Source organism: Falco peregrinus, chromosome 1 (genome assembly GCF_023634155.1).
Source record: "Falco peregrinus isolate bFalPer1 chromosome 1, bFalPer1.pri, whole genome shotgun sequence".
NCBI lineage: Eukaryota > Metazoa > Chordata > Aves > Falconiformes > Falconidae > Falco > Falco peregrinus.
Window position 1 is genome coordinate 112,801,263 of NC_073721.1, and position 16,697 is coordinate 112,817,959.

General features: G+C 40.0%; 1 protein-coding gene across 5 annotated transcripts in view; it reads left to right on the plus strand.

The window, feature by feature from the left end:
- The first annotated feature begins 964 nt into the window (after positions 1-964).
- Positions 965-16,697, plus strand: part of CCPG1 (cell cycle progression 1) — a 30,154-nt gene continuing 14,421 nt past the window's right edge. For 2 of the 5 annotated variants that reach the window (XM_055808957.1, XM_055808925.1), the window contains exons 1-6: positions 965-1,083; positions 5,533-5,604; positions 10,709-10,823; positions 11,633-11,712; positions 11,895-12,102; positions 16,268-16,522. In XM_055808957.1, coding sequence (XP_055664932.1) covers positions 5,545-5,604; positions 10,709-10,823; positions 11,633-11,712; positions 11,895-12,102; positions 16,268-16,522 — 718 coding nt within the window. In that variant the 5' untranslated portion in view covers positions 965-1,083; positions 5,533-5,544. Of the gene's footprint in view, positions 1,084-1,210; positions 1,472-1,491; positions 1,644-4,793; positions 5,210-5,532; positions 5,605-10,708; positions 10,824-11,632; positions 11,713-11,894; positions 12,103-16,267; positions 16,523-16,697 lie in introns of those variants that run through there. The other 3 variants (XM_013302450.3, XM_013302449.3, XM_013302448.3) reach the window with 3 other exon arrangements.

Consider the following 16,697-nt stretch of genomic DNA (forward strand, 5'->3'; position numbering starts at 1 on the left):
CCGCGCTTTTTTTTGTGGGTTGAGGTGTTCTTTGGTGGGACGTTGGTTTTGTTGTGTTTTGTGGGGTTTTTTCTTGCTTTGTTTTTTCTTTCCCTTAGTATGAAGGTTATTTGTGTGTAACAGCTGGTTGTCCCTTCACAGCTGGTTGTCCTGGGGCTGCATCTTCAGGTACCCCCCGTGCTGGTGCTGCAGGTGCCTCTGAGCTCCCTCCCCAAGGGCCTGCCCAGGGCTCTGACCTGCGGAATGAAACTCCGTAACTCAGGGTAAGTTACAAAGCAGGTGTGTTTATTGTGATGCCGCGTGCAAGGGGGGTCGCTCCTCCGAAACTGCACGCCTAGCAGTACTCACAATACGTATTTATACAGTGAAGTTGGCTGGCTCTGCCCAAAGTCTACACCTACCAACTAATTATTGGTTAGTTGCTTTCTCGCTTCAATTTAAAGGTACAGCTCACTTTACAATCACCGGGCATGCTGCCCGCGCGGGGGATGCACTCTCTTCGAGGGGGCCACTGGAGTAGGAGGTCGTGATCTCCCACTACCGCACTTAAGTTTATCCTAGTGTCCTCGAGCCTTATCACTTCCGTAGTTTTTCTGTTAGCGGTTAGCAGGTCCTTGTCGGAAGGCTGACTGACATTCCTGTGGGGCTCACCTCCATCTGCACCGACTGCCCCCCGAGGCGCTGAGCGGGCCGAGCCCCAGCCCTTCTCCCCAGGCAGCGCGGCCCCTGCCCGCCTGCCGATGGCTCCCGATACCTGTGCAGGCAGTTTGAGGGTTTTCACTGTGTTTTCTCGCGTCAGCGCCCTCACGGCCCGGGCGAGGCCCTGCCGGGTGCCGCGGCGGCCGGGCGGGCCCGACCTCGGCGGCGCGGCGCTGCCGCAGCAGCGGGCGGGCCGGGGCGCGGGGCGCGCCGGGCGCTGTAGGCGGCGGGCGGCGCTGGACTACGCTGGCCAGGGTGCCGCGGGGCGCGGCCGCCTGCGCAGGCGCCGGCGCGGGCGGGCCGGGGTTGTTTTTGACGGCGTCACTGGCGGCGGCAGCCGGCGGCCCCTCGTCTGCGCCGGGCCCCGCCGGGGGCCGCGCTCAGGTGGACGGCGGGGGGGCGAGGGGGCGGCCGGGGTGCGCGGGGGCTGCCCGCGGCGGGGCGCGGGGGCGGGTGACCGGGCGCTGCGGGGCGGGCGGCGCTGGCCCCGTGCCGGCCCCGGGCGCTGGCGCTCGCCCACTCCCTGTTCGCGCATCACCTGCCCGGGCCGCGGCTGATGCAAGGGGGCGGCGGGGGAGCCCCGGGACCCCGCGTCTGCCGGGCTGGGAGGCACAGCCCTGGTGGGCTGCGACATACGGTCACGAAGAACGGTACTTTGGGGAGCGCTGGTGCCGCTGGGCAGCGATAACAAACGCGCGGCACCCCCTGCAGTATCGTACGGCTGTAACCGGGCGCTGTGTCTGCCGTGCAGCAAAGCAGCTGCTGCAGAACTGTGAGTTTTTAGCTGGAACGACGGCGCAGCAGGCGCTGAGATCACCCGTCTCTGCCGGTGCCTTGTTGCTCATCCTTGCCAGTGCTTACCGGGGGGTTTAGTCCAGGGAATCCTCTTCCAAGATGGAAAAACTTCGGGGTTTCTTCCGACTGCCGTGGTTACTCTGAGACTGGTATTTATTCTGCTTTGCAGTGGATAAATAGGATGTAGTACCTCGTTGGGTAACTCGGGATTATGTTATCAGCAATGCATATGGCCATAAGCGTTTGCACCTTGTGCTTCTGGCTGGTGTTTCAGGAAGGTTCGGAAAGGAGTTCACAGCTCTGATGCCCCTCCACAGTACACAGGGGTTGAATTCCTCATGTAACGGTGTTTATTTTATCTCAATAGAAATTTAAAAGGCGCTGTCACTGAGTGTAGGGCGTTTGTGGGCCTACAGTCAGTTTGCATTGAAACTGAAGCACAGAAGAACTTAAACTGTAACTTTCTTCTGAAAAATAGTGGCAATGCTGATACCTAGTGAGAAGCCAAACCGGTGAAGTTGTGTGGATGGGCCCGTTTTTCTATTTTTCAATCTTTTGGCTTCACCTGACATACAGGAGATGCTGAATACTGTGCTGTATCCTCCAGTTATCCCAGATGTTACTGGACTAGCATCCATTAGCATTGTTTTGATTTATTAAGAAGTTTGCAGGCTTCATGTCTGTTCAATTGCTGCTCAAAGCTACTTTTTTAAAATAGCTTCCATTCAGGAAGATGGTGCCAACTTATCCAGCACCTTTGGGCTGGTAGGAAAAGTCACTGGTTCTTAGTGGGTCTCTGTCGTTTGGTGGTGGACAATACCAGCTGGTGAGGATACTGTGAGTAGGTGGGTTTAGCCATTGGGCTCACATTAATCTTCTGTATTTCAGTTAAGGGACCGGATTTGACCTCAGATTTAGTTATGACTGTGTGTATGTTATTGATCTTTTACAGGAATATGGTGTTTAGCTTGATGGTTTAGGAACACTTTACATAGGTATTTTTCTATTAAAGCTTTTTAGGCTGTTTTGCTCTTTTAGATGTAATTAATTATAATTAATAAAATGCTTTACTTTTGATAACTGTTTTACACATGTATATATGTTTGAATGTGCTTGTAGGAATATAGTGACCCTAGAGATGCACTTCAGTCTGATGCCATGTTATCTATCATAATTTTGATAAATTTAGCAGTTCTATCCATAAACCTCAATGATTTTGTGATTGCTATTTACTATTCCATTCTTTTTCTTGATATTAAAAACTTTTCTGTTTTGGAGATTGATCACCTGTATGCAGTTATATATGCAGTATTAGTATAATATTCTGATTGAATACAAGATAAATAACTTTTAACTCAAGACCATTTATCAAAGCCAGCAAGTAATAGAAAATGATTATTGTCTGCCTGTTCCTCTGTTGTTTGTTTTTTTTTAATATTTTTAGTTTATGTCAATACCCAGGTAGTTAGGTCCTGAAGCTTTTGTTTGGGAAGACAGATGTTTAATGATTTGTGGAGCCTGAAGCCGCGGTTATGTGTTCAGTAGAATTGGTTTTGTGCAGTGCTCAGTCACCTGTCAGTCTGTGATTTGGATGGAGAGGGAGGACAGGATAGCATTTAAGTTGTTAGACAGGGCCAACGATGAAGTGCTGAGTGAGCTAGAGGAAGACAGATGTTACAACGTCCAGTGCAGAATCTGCTCTTAAGTCTTGCCCTTTCAAAACTTGTAAATGCACTTGTATCAAGAGATTTTCATTAGGGTGTTTTATTTTTTGGTTGTTTTTGGTTTGGTGTTTTTTGGTTTTTGTTTTTTTTTGGGGGGGAGGCGCAGAATCCTATTAAAGGGTTTGCATTAGGTGATTTCGTTGTTTTTCATCTAGCACTGAGACGCACTAAAACTTGAATTGCTGTAATTCTGAAACCACAGCCTGAATCTCTTCCACAGCGGAGATCAGACTCTAGTAAGGACTGAGTAGCTGCCTGCACTGTATTTGCCCCAAACTATTTTTTATGGTTACGCAAAAGGCTTGGTTTTCAGTGACAATAAATTTTGTACTTTTACGATCGCTTTATTCACTGAACTGTAGAATAATTAAATGGGGAATGTTTTTATGCTGAAAAGACTTCTTAAAAGATAATTTCAGATCACTAGTACAGTTCTTGCAACATAGCCAGTGATGTTTCCGATAGGTGGCAAGTTCTGGTGCCGGGAGTTACCTTCCTCTAAAGGAATGCTGTTGCTGAGTGCCTGATCAAATTCAAAATTTAATGACGGCAAGCAGATGTTATGTCTCATGAGAACGCTGGAACACAGTCTTTGCCATTTGGGCATTTGTTGTTTTGATGATTGAAGTAGTATGATTTCAAAAAGATAATAATGATTTAAACAAAATGTTGATGATTGCATACAGTATGACTTTAAAAAAGCCCACAAACAACCCAAAACAACACATATACGCCTCCCAACCCTGATGTTCCCTAGCTGAGATTCCAGGGAAAGCACTAATGAATGAATAAAAAGATCTGAAGGAAAATGCCAACCATATTTTTATATATATGTATATATATGGCTTTATAATAAATGGAAATCCAGTTTCTCTCAAAGTTTGATACCTAAGTTGGTTGATTGTGAATATTTTTGCTTTATAAACTGTGGTTGTGATTGTCATCATTGCATTTTTCAGAGAGGAACCCCCAAATATGTTAGTTGAAGTCAATGAGGAAGTGTTGTATTAGCAAAACATAGGATAACTACTATAATGCTGAGATATGAGACAAATGTTTACTGTATTTTGTAAGTAACTTTAAATGGAATCGGAAGTTTTGTGTTTTGTTGTGCAAATTAATAGCCACACTGGTATCTTCAGATGTTCTAATTCAAGGGGTGTGTGTATTTTCTGTGTTAACAAACTGGGAGTAAAGACAGGGTGGATAATAGAGAGTAAATAAATTTAAACAAATCAGTAAGAACACAGAGAAAGCACCTGAGGTAACTAAGGGTGGGAAATAAAGCAGCTGTCTGAAGTTCTCAGAACTCTCTGCATTGTCAGCGTAATTGTTGTTTTATAGAAGCTTCATTGATCCATGGTTTCTTTTGCTGTTTTATTACATTGGATGCAAAACTCAACACAATTGATTGGACATTGTTCTATTTGGGGGATTTTTTTGTTTTTACCCCCAAGATAAATCCTATAGTAAATCTTATTTAACAACTTGATATAGTTTCATTTTAAGGAAAAAAGAAATGGATTAAATTTCTTCTTAGTTTTTCTGTTACATAAGAACTTAAAAAAATAATCTGAGTGTGTAACAATAATGAATACTCTGTATTCTTCGTACAGGAGAAAAAATAAACGGGCAACTGCAGCAAGCAGACTGTTTCCTGAAAATAGCAACCAAAGTAATCCAGTGGTATTGTAAGAAGTAAAATTTGTACTTCAGGGTTTTTTGTTCTGTTTTTGTACTCTCCAGGTACTCTCTCAGTGTTCTTCAGAATCAGTGTATTTGAGAGCACTTGAAAGGAGTCGAAGAAATATGAACCGGTGTTTTGCCTAGCAGTTGAAGAGAGAATTAGTTCCAAAAGATCCTAACTTGTGTCTTCTCAAAAAACCCACGGTGTTGTTCTTGAATGAACTGTAGTTCCTGTGCATGTAACGAGGCAGAGAAGACTTTATCTACTGAAAATGTCTTAAACATGGTGCTACAGAATATTTTAGGTTTGATTATTGATTTATTGGCTAGCCTTGTGTGTGTTTTTAGCTAGTGTAAGGAGCTTTTTGGCTGGTTGAAATAGGTGTGTACCTAGCAAAACCTTATTTGCTCCAAGTATAAAAAAGATAATAGGGAATATGTACAAAATAATATATTTTCTTTCTAATATTTTATTCTTTTTTTTTTTAATTCCAGAATAATAGTTTGTGAGTTAGTGTAGTGTTCTTTAATGTCATGGTTTGGATTAGTCTGCTTGCTTTGTTTGTTTTTTTCAAGAATGGTGAAGTTACATATCTTGCATGTTAAAAGAATCTACTTTTGCTTGCAGTGTGCTTTGAAAATGTCTGAAAACTCCAGTGACAGTGACTCATCGTGTGGCTGGACTGTCATCAATCATGAGGTATGCAATTTCAAATTAATAAAGTTCTGTCAGGTTTAAGACTAGCCATATACAGTAAAATATTATTTCAACTTTGTAGTTCTTGTGTTGCATAGATCTTGCATATCAACAGGGAATATAGAGGAGAGATTTAGTTTTACAGTTTTTTTCTTTATAAAGGTGTGTATCCTTTGCTATAACTGATATAAGTTTTGTTATTTAAAAGAATAATTTTTTTCTACAAAGGTTTTAGTTTGAAGAACTGCCAGAAAGCTAGTGAGATGCTCCCCTCTGTTCTGTCTTCCCTGAAGACATTGACATTCTATGTAATTTGTCTGTTGTTGCTAATATATTTCTTCTTTTCCTTTCAATTCCTGTGCCCCGCCCCGCACCCCCCCCCTCCAAAAAAAAATAAATTGTTGGGAATAATGGGCAGGAAAAATACCTCATGCAGAAGGGAATGATTCCATTGATTCCATGATTTCTCCAGGACTTTTCTACCACTAATGTGTCTGATCCTAGCTTCAACAGTTACTGCTTAGGAACAGCCCACTGTCCTTACATTCTTTCTTTTTTATTGCGAGAAAATAGGATAGAGGCAAGTTTATAGTCGATGACTGGAATACTAGAAGAAGGCATTTTCAAGGCTTATGCAAATGCTACAGTTTGTACATAACTGACTGCTTTTGTTCCAGGCTGGAATAGGCTCTGTCTTTGAATTGAGCTTCTGAGCTCAGGAGGTTGAGGGCTGCCATAAAGACGTCTGTGAGAGATGCTGCCTCTAATCTTCTGTAATTCCTCGCCTGGTGTATGGATGCATAGGCTGTTTGGAGAAAGATGCACATGCATCTATTGGGTCTTATTTGTATGACTTAAAGCACTTTCATTTGTGCGGAATTCTGCATTGAAAAGGAAAGATACGGGGGGAGTTTGGAGGGTCTGGGATCTCCAAAAACAAGTTTTGCAAAGACTGGTTGGGAATCCTTGGGAAGGGTTACGTTACAGAGAGTATGTAGTTATATATTCCATACTTAAGATGCTGAATTTTTCCTAGGCTTTCTTGCCTCAAGTTGGGGAAGCTATAGTGAGCAAAGAAGTGCCAACATTTGACTAGGTTTATTGGGAAATGAAGGTGATGGGAGAGCAGGGCAGCTCTCCTTACATCTGTACTGTAAGGTCAGGAATGAGAATTGTAGCCATTTCTGTGATACGTGAGAGCTTGCTGTACTTGTGCTTGAAGGCTGAGAGGCTTGGACATGAGTGAGAATTTTGAAGTGACTTTCTTTTGTGTTTTCCAGGGACACGCAGGAGCTTTTAGTATGAGTTCTTTGCAATTCATGTTGGAATTCTGGGTTTCCTTGGCCCTATTTTTCAGACAGGAGAGCACAGGGCATGAAATGTGTAGAAATAACCTGGATGTTGGCACCTTGTGGAAGAGGAATTCCTGTGGCAGTGCAGGACTGAGTTAGTGGCAGCAACTAAGAGATTTTTTTTTTTCTATTAGGCAAACTGTCATTGAAGAGGTATTTTCCATAAGGAAATACATAAAAGCAATCTAATTATTCTGTAAGGAAGTTGTAATGGTAGATTGTGTGGCAGCAGGTGGAAAAAGCCAAGAGACTGTGTGCAAGGAAAAAAAACTGTTCTTCATTCAAAATATTTGCTGCCTTTGAAGCCCTTTTCAGTTGCTGTGTGGAGCTCTATTAAATATGTATGACTTCAGTTGTGTTTCTGTTCATCTTTTGATCTCTGCTATAGTTTCGTTTGTTAGGAATACTTTTATTTGGGATAAAATGCTGGAATTCCTTCATTCTTTGTTCAAGTCTTGGGGTATAGGTAGTTGTAAAGTCACTATTACGTTTGTGTAGCCCTGGTTTGTGTGTTTGTGTTTCCTGTCTTCTGATTGACTAGTTGTATAAAGTGACAGTAACTTCATTAAGACATGAGTAAATTTTAATTCCTAGTAGAAAAAAGCTGGAGACAAAAGAAAAAAAGTCAAGCGATGAAAGGTCTGTTGGGATGGGCTTTGTTGCTGCCTAGGTGTCTACAGGGTAGGCTTCTGAATCTCTCATAGTTTCTAAGTTTGCATTGTATAGATTAAATCAATACAATCAATGGAAGTCTGGAGAGCGGTAATTTTTATGCTAAGGTCAACACTTATTTGATCAAATGATTTGCTGTCTTGATTCCACTGACTGTATTGATTGTAAAGGTGCCTTCAGCAATTTGCTCAGGTGTAGATGCTTGAAGTTAGGTAAGGTTAATGTTTGATCTTACTTTCCCCTGGCAGTGAACAGCACAGGCTTAAGTTGCTCGGAGGCTCTGCCTATTGGTGTGGACCTCCGGGATGCTTTTTTCCTTTAGTCCTCAGGATTTTTTTATCTCTCCAGATCTTGGCTGATGTGTGGGTGTAGTATGGTTTGAGGTTGTTTTGTTTTGTTGTGGGTTTGTGGGTTTTTTTAGTTATTTAGCGTTGTCTTGTAAACTGAGCAGGTTATTGAGACAGAATCCTCAGAGCAAATGGGTTAACTGTTTTCCTGGAATGACACTTACATATTGCCTGGCTATATTTTCTTGTTGCCTGCCCCAGAACGTTTTTGAGGAACGATATTTGAGATGTTTCATTCATAGGAGGAAAACAGGAAAAAATGGGAAGAGATCATGGGTAGTGATCAGCTGTTTGTCCTTCACTGCATGCTCTCCTATTTGTGGATTATAATGAAAATCTGGGTAATTTGAAAGGCAAGCTTCTGATTGTACTGAAGTCTTCAAGGCACAGTCCAGTTTCAAAAGCGCAAGAGATGTGGTTTGTAGCTTATAAATACTGGGCCGTGGTTACATTTCTGTGGGCAGCAAGGTGGCATTTAAGAGATGATTAAAACTTCTTTTCCTTTTGGGTTGGATGGCAGGTTGGGAATCCTGTCACTAAGGGAGAAGCAGTAAACTCGCTCCAGTCCTCAAGGCCAGGTGGGATACAGGAGCACACAGTTTGCTGGACTTTACAGACTTCAAAGTGGAAGGATTTAGGAGCTGGCTGCAACAGTTGGCTTATTCAGCTGTGAATTGCAGACTGTTTTCATACTTGGGATGGTTATTTTATACTGTAACTGAAAAAAAATTATGCAGTCTAAATAAGTTAACGTAACACAAGGTTATTGGAGGGCAGGGGTTTGTCTAGCCAAAGCAGAAGAGATTTCTGTGGTGTAGAGATTTGGTGTTCCCAGTTATTCTTCCCTAATTAAAAGAAATAAAATAATTCTGCTCAGGATGGGGAAAAAACTTTTGTTTAAGAGCTTCCATTGTGGGCATTCTCCTGGTAAGACAGCTTTGAATCTGAGTATGAAGAAGGTGGAATGAATGGGACAGCGAGATACCCTTCACACACTCGTTACCCAGGGAGGGGGTGACGTGCAGACTACTGTGTAATTCAGGGAAATGATCTGGATAATCAGGAAAGGGATAGAGCTAAGGATTAGGCAGATTTGGAATACTGCAGTAGTACTTTCTCATGTATTATGGCGACCTGCATAGATGATGACACAACAGAATCAGTTTCTGGATTTGTTTCGTCATTTACAAAGGCCCTGAGTTAAGAGGGGCCGGAGATGGCAGTGGGCTGGGTTGTGGTTGCAGAGAGCTGACAGCTGTGCATGCTGCATTTGGTATTTTAGTTAAAACTTCAACCTGTTTTCAGCTATATTCCTGATGTTTGTCTTGTTTTGCAGCCTGGGCAACCTGAATTTTTGTTACTCTTTGCTCTCTTTCTTCTTCACAGCTTAAGAAACAGAAGTAATGGTTCTATTAAAACAGAGGACAATTGTCACAGAATAAATCTATGTACCTGCCTATAAAACCCAACCATGCAACCCCCCCCAAAGAGTTTTATATTTTCATTCCTGAGATTTCACTCAGATTTCAATATGTTACTTAGGAGTAGTGAATTTCTGCAATACATTTGAGACTAAAATTGTGATACTTTTTATAGTCAAAAGAAAAAAAACCCTGCCAACTGTCAAATTGCTAAAGCAGGTAATTTTTGCAGCCTTTTAAAAAGGAACAGAACTTTGTAATGTGATTGTAGAATATAGCTTAAGCAACTCTTTCTGAGGCGTCTAATCTTCCTGAAGTACAGTCTCCTCTTAAAAATGAAAGCATGCATGTTTGCTTGAGCCCTGAAATGAGGCATCTAGGGAAACTGATCTGGAAGTATTACTACTACTGTAATTTCACACCTGCTGTTGCAAAAATAACTATCTCTGTTTACAAAAACAGCTCAAGTTATTTATGGATCGGAGTGACTTAGTATTTTTCAGTTAAGATTTTGCATGTTTCTGGTTCTCTAATAATGTTGTATTCCATCAGTTCTTTTAAACAAAGATTACAATATGAAGATTTAAAACGTAGAGCTGTCAACTCTATTGCTCGACTTTAGTGCCCCGCAGTGTCCAAGTGTTTATCTTCAGCGTCTGATTTGCTCTGAGGTTGTTGCTGACTGGCAGCTGACTGATAGCTAAGGCTTCTCTCTGGATTAAAGAAATTCAATTTAGAGACTGTGTAAATACTTGTTTTCCGGGTGTCAGAGATGTACTACTATTAAATCAGCCATTCAAGTTTGCTTGTAGTAGTAGTACTTCCCAGGGTTCATGGTGGTACTCTTGGAAGCTCCTCTTTGGGGAGGGTGTGTGTATTTACAAACAATTCATGGACATGTGTGCAAGAACTAGATCCCATATTCAAACTCATTTGACAACCTCCTCTGTTTCTCTGTATTATATTTATAAATAGGTCTATTGAAGCTAATAGAAAATTGTAATTTTAAATACTTAGCATAGTTGTTAACTGATGCCTAAATTGCACCCTCCCCTCTGCCCCGAATTGCCGTCCTCTGCCTTTTTTCAATCGTGATCATAAGTACTAAACAGTAACAGTTGTTACCCTCTAGTTAATTACCTGATTACTTGGGTTTGATCTTGCTTTTCTTTGCTTAAAATCTTAATCCATTTTAAAGGTTATTGTTCTCTTCTGTTTTTGTCTTAATTTCTGTTTTCTTTGTAACCCTTTCTTTCTGCTTTACGGATGGAAACCCCAATAACTGTGATGTCTGTTTAAAACTCTTAAACTCCAGGGTTCTGACATAGAGACAGTGATTTCAGAAAATGGAAGCACAAATGATAACCACGAGTTTGTTTCGGAAGAATATGTTTCTTTGCAAGAAGAGGAGCAACCAATTGATTTGCAAGGTAAGACAGAGGAGCAGTTCCATAAAACAGGTAAGTATCTGTTGTAGCATTAGCACAAAATGAATATTTTTAATAAAGTTTGTATACTATGTAGGCCTCTGTCAAAGTACTTGCTTCATCAGTGTTACAGAAAATATTCAGTCATTGACTTCATAAAAGTATTTTTTCTTGAAATAGTTGAAATCAGCAGTATGTCTTTTATTTTGTCAATACCTTAGATGTGCTCCAGAATAGTATGCACTGGTGCTGCTGGAGATAGTTTATAGAGGTGCTGTTGAAAAAAGAAGTATTCCTTAACATCATAGGTCAAGTAAGAGTAATTTGGAAGGGACCATCAATGCTTTTACACCTAAAAAATTACATTGTGGCACTGTTAGCATTTCTTGATTTGGAAGTGTAAGCCTGGTGCATATTAACATAATGAAGATCCTTCCACTTACTTTAATTGCTAAATTTATTACTCAGTATGAGAATACAGATGTGACAGCTTCAGTGTGCAGTTGACTAAATTTGACCTTGGCCATGTTTGGTTGGTTTTTATCTGACTGTGCTTTTCGTTTACAGGTTACTTGCATTATGGCCAGAATGAGCATTTGAATTTAAATATCCTTCAAAACGTTGCATTACATAATGGCAAATTAGGTTCTGATGTTTGTTAGAGGGATATTTTTAGAAAACCTTCCCTGATATGAGTAGACAACAGAAATCTGTTACAATTTTACATATTTTAATATTATATGGGAATGGACATAGTTTGTGTTTACTGGCTTTAATGCCATGTTTGTTCTGTCCTCTTTTAATTTACACAGCTCAGTGCAACAATGATGAAGAGACACCAGTAGTAGATAATACTCTCTCTGCTTCTGAGGAAACTCAGACAGTTCCAGAGGTAAATTATGTTATATTATACAGAAGCATCTATGAGCCCCATCTGACAATGCTAAGCAATGTTGTGAAAGCGTTGAAATATACAGATTTTTCCTTTTTTTGAAGCATTGAGTTCTTGCTATTTTTAAAAATGACTTCATTTTGTATGTATCTGAGTAAATTTTACATTGTCCATTTCCTTAGAGAAAGAAAAGAAAAACCCCTGATGACGGGTCCTGTATTGGAACTATTAGTGATGATTCTGACATTGTTACACTTGAAACTCCAAAACTAGAAGAAACTCAAAGTCACGAGGAAGCTCCTGCTGATGGTGAAGAAGCTCCAAGTTCAGAGGATTTTAATATGGGTTCCTCCTCGAGCAGTCAGTATGCATTTTCCCATATAGAAACTGGTAAGAGCAATAAATTACTGAGCAACTCTGCAAAAATGTCACTAGGGAAAAAAAGCCAAAACCAGAAAATCTTTGTTTAGGGAACCTTCTTTGTGTGGAGAGGGGAAAAAATTGGTCTTGTTCAATACATGTCCAAGTATTTGCTGTCTCTAGGACAACTCCAGTTGCCCTAACTCGAAAATTTGTCCAAATATATGTCTTCAGTCTTCTTATTTGAAAGTGTTCTCTCCCATTGTGTATTCACTATTCTAAATAAGAAGTAGTAAATTTCTAGCATATTTTTGAGAATTAAAATTACTTTCAGTGCATAGAATAATTGCCAAGACAAAACCTACAATGTTTTGGGATTTTATAGAGTTGGCGTAAGTAACCAGCAACTGGGAGAGAATTGACTTTTTGGGACCATGAGGACTAATAGCAGCATGAGTACAAAAACTTGTGCTTACTTTCATAGCTATGTTAGAATATATATATTTGGGTGTTTTAAGATACTCCCAGTACTTGGCAGAAATACGGAATGAGTGATATTCAGGTGGAAGGATATGAATATTTGGCCAATTAAAAACAAAACAAAAAAACCCAACCCCAACAAACTGAAACAAAAAACTTTCCCTGTTGTGTTATTCTTCTCTAGTTCTCTGGTCTTCCTTTTAATTTTTTTTTGGCTGCTTATTTGTTATCTTTTCTCTTTATTCTCTATAACACTTCCGTGTTGGTGATTTTTACTTTTCAAACTAAGTTTATTGCAAGAGTTTTTTCTTAAAATACTGGTTTATCTTAGTGTTAGAATAAAGCGGCATTAAATGTTCATGTATCTGTGTAGTATCCATTGGAATCGGAAGATGACAGCTTAGCATCTGATCATGACTAGTGATGATTTGTAACAAAGATGTTGCCTTCTCTAAGTCTTCTGGATGGCTTGATTTTTAATGTAAAATTTAGTTGATTTTCAGTTTTGTTTTAGGGCTGAGTTCTAAAAGTGCTTTTTCCCCCCCCCCCCCTATGTTTTTGTACACAAAAGTCAGTTGGCTGGAGAAGCTGAGGAAGATTCCTGGTTGTGTAAGGGGATGGGGAAATGAGGTGAAAGAGCATGTGTCTCACAGTCTTCCTTTCCAAGGTGGTGTGATTAAATTTGATCAGCTTCTGTAAAGCTGATTGCTTATGGATTGCATGGAGTGTTCTTAAAATTATCAGTAACAATCTGTCTTGATTGTATAGTAGCAATATTCCAAACAGAAGCTGACAGCCAGTCCTCGCTGAGGAATTTTGCTAAGCTGTCAGTGTTTTATTTGCTTTTTTGAAATATGGTAAGCTTACATGTAAATTTGGAATGGGCATCAGTAAGCTTTGTAATACATTTTAATGTGTATGCTTGGCCATTTAAATGAATGGTTCTTGTTGGATTCCAGATTCATGTGTGACTGGCAAAAAGAATGTCTTCCTTCTAACTTAAGCTGATTTCAGCCCGGTCTTTAGTGGTGTGCATTTGATTGACCAAGTAGTACAGAAGATGTCTGGGGTACTTCTGCATTTATTTTAAATGCCAAAGTTTTAGCTGTCAAAACTTTCATGCCACTTTTTGGCAGTGGAGATCTTTGCTATCCATTTCCTGTTCAGTTTTCTGTTGTGCTGGAAAATGAAGAGCTTCAGATTTTGCTAATGTAGATACTAAAACATCCTACAAGGATTTTTCTGCCACTTCTACTTGCAGACCAATTCCTGTTTTGGGCTGTCTTCACTGCGTAAACAGAAATGTTTTTAATATTGCTTCATGAATGAAGTGAACTAGCAGAAGCGCTCATGTACTGAGCTAAACCTCATCTAGGCTTGAGTCGTACCTATGCAGAAACATCAAAGAAAACCGTATTCTTAATCGACATTGCTACTTCCCCTAGTTTTCTAGTGTAGACCTGACACTTCCAAATCATAGCAGAAATTAGAATTTTGGACTGCTATTGTGGTCATGCTTTGTTTCACTTGTACTCCTTTTTATCCTGTGAATAATTGTTCAGAGTACAGCTTTGTACTGAATTCTTACAGCAGCTGTAAGGCAGCTGTAAGCTGCCTGAAAGTGTAATACTGTTGACAACTTGCCAGTAAGTGCTTATAAATGGCTCTTAAGTGTCTTACAGCTTTTTTTCTCTTTGCTTTCTGATTGTCTGGTTTTTTTTCCCTTTCCTATTCTTTGCTGTCCAGTGTATATCAAAGAGTTCCCCATTTGTCTAGAAGCAGCTTGTTCCTTAATCACTTCTGTATTCCACATGCGTAAGCTTCTTTTGGTTGTTGAAAAAACCCTAAAAAAAACCCAAATAAACCGTAATAACACCTGTCTTACATATGTCTGGTATAATCCTTTATAATGTCTGACCTCTGCAATTTAGTGAAAATACCTCTGTCCTGACTTAATTTCTGAATGCTTGTATTTGGGAAAGTATGCATCTGCTTAAATGACTGATTCTAAAATAGTGTCCTTTTTTGCCAAGCTATATGAATTCATTTACTAATCTGCATGTCAAGTCGTGGTTGAAGTGATTTGTCTTTATTGCAATGTCTGCTTGGTCAGTCTGGTTTGACTAATTGACTCAAATGGATTTGTTTTTTAGTAAGAGGGGAAGTTACCTTTCATTGTCTGACGTGATGCTTGTCCGTGGAGTCAGAAATTAGACATGTATTCCAGATACTAATTGGTAATCTTTCCTGGGGTTGATGCAATCAATTCTGTTAAGTTGGAATTTGCTTTAAATGAAGAATCTTAATTGGTAACGCTTTTTATAGACAATGGCTAGCACTGCTTGGCATTCTTGTCTGTTCAGCGATGTGTGCGTGGCTTCGCTCAAACTATTTTTGGTTGTGAAACGTTCAAGGCCAGTAACTGTATTTATACTTTCACGTTTGAGTGATGATCTCTGGTATGAGAATGAACAACCGTATTTCTAGAAGGGGCATTAGCATTGTGTAATTGCAGGCATCAGATTTAGTGTCCGAGCAGGAACACTTTGTCATGTGCTAGAGGCTTCATTGATCACATTAAATCTATTTCAGGCATGTGAATTAGGTACGTGAACATACTTGAAAGCTGCTTTTTCACCCTGATGCTGCTCACCCTTGATATTGCCTTACACTGGAAAACGATGCTTTCAAAGGAAGGAGATTAAATAATCGTTACTTACATGCTGGATTGTACACATTTATTTCCAGTGTATGCAGCAAGCATTTACCACTAATAGCAACAAGCAATTACAGCCCTGATGTTACTTTCCCAGTTAGAATATATGACTTTTGGGCCAAAGAAACATGAACATACAAGTGGTATCATAAATACCATTTTACAAAAATGCTATTTTTTATGGGTAGAATTTGTTCTTACCTCAAATCTTGGCCATTTCAATCTTCCAAAGCATCAGTCAGATAATAGAAGCATTTTGGATTCAGAGTGTTAGGGAAGGACAAACACAGAAGCACCTGAGTAGTTGGTTCTTCTCCTGCGCAGTAGTTGTTGAAAAAAGCTTTTTTGAAAAGTGGGTTAAGATGTTAATAGGTAGTATATGGTAGATGCTAAAAGTAAACAAAATTATACGTATTTAAATAAATTTGCAATGCAAAGATTTGGATATTTATAATACCTACATTGATGGAACTTTAATAAAATTCTGTCTGCAGCTTTATGGAAGTCACAGAATGAAGTTTTTTGAGAGAATATAATAGAACCATGTCTGTCTTGTAGCAGGGTTGCTTTTAGCAAGCATTTATGTTGCTCTTGTATTATTAAATAGTTCAGTCTCAATATCTGTAAGAGAAGAAAAACTGAATTCTTAACCTTTCTGCTTCACAAGAATTTGGAGTCAGTACATGTAGATGTTTTAAGAGGCAGGATTGTCTGAAAGAGAAACACTTTCTAATGAAGGAATGATGAGGTATGGCGGAAGTGCCATACGCTTTTTTTTGCTGATTTCTTGATTCAATTCCTTTTAAGAAACAAATTTTTAACTTCGGAGATTGAGCATGATGGCCAGCATAAACTATTACATGGAGAATTTTTGTTAATGTTCTCTAAGACAAGTGCCAAATACGTTTTGCATAAATATGATGGATTTTGGTACTCTGCTTTTTTTTTTTTAAAGCAAAAATTAATACATTTTAAAGCCTGTTCTATGCTGGTTTTCAGTTTTTCCATCTCAGGCTAGCAACGATGAATCAAGCAGTGATGAAACTAGCAATCAGTCCAGTCCCACAGTACGGAAACGTCGGGCTAAGAAGAGGCTCGTCTCTAGCTCCGAGGCTGAGGGTGGATCACCGGCTGAACCCGAGCCTGAACCTCCCAGAGAAGAGCAGCACAAACGCCAGTTCAGCAGTGGCCTTAACAGGTGCATCATACTGGCTTTGGTGATTGCCATCAGCATGGGCTTTGGACACTTCTATGGTGAGTTTGTAGAAAAAGACATTGAATCAAGGTCTTCTGTAACAACCACCGTTTTATCATGACTGATTTTTTTTTCTTGTTCTCTGCTAACAATCTAAACTTAAAAATGAGAAAAAGCAACTGCTAATGTATGGATAATACAAAGAGGCCTTTCGGCAGTGCAGTTGTTTAATAT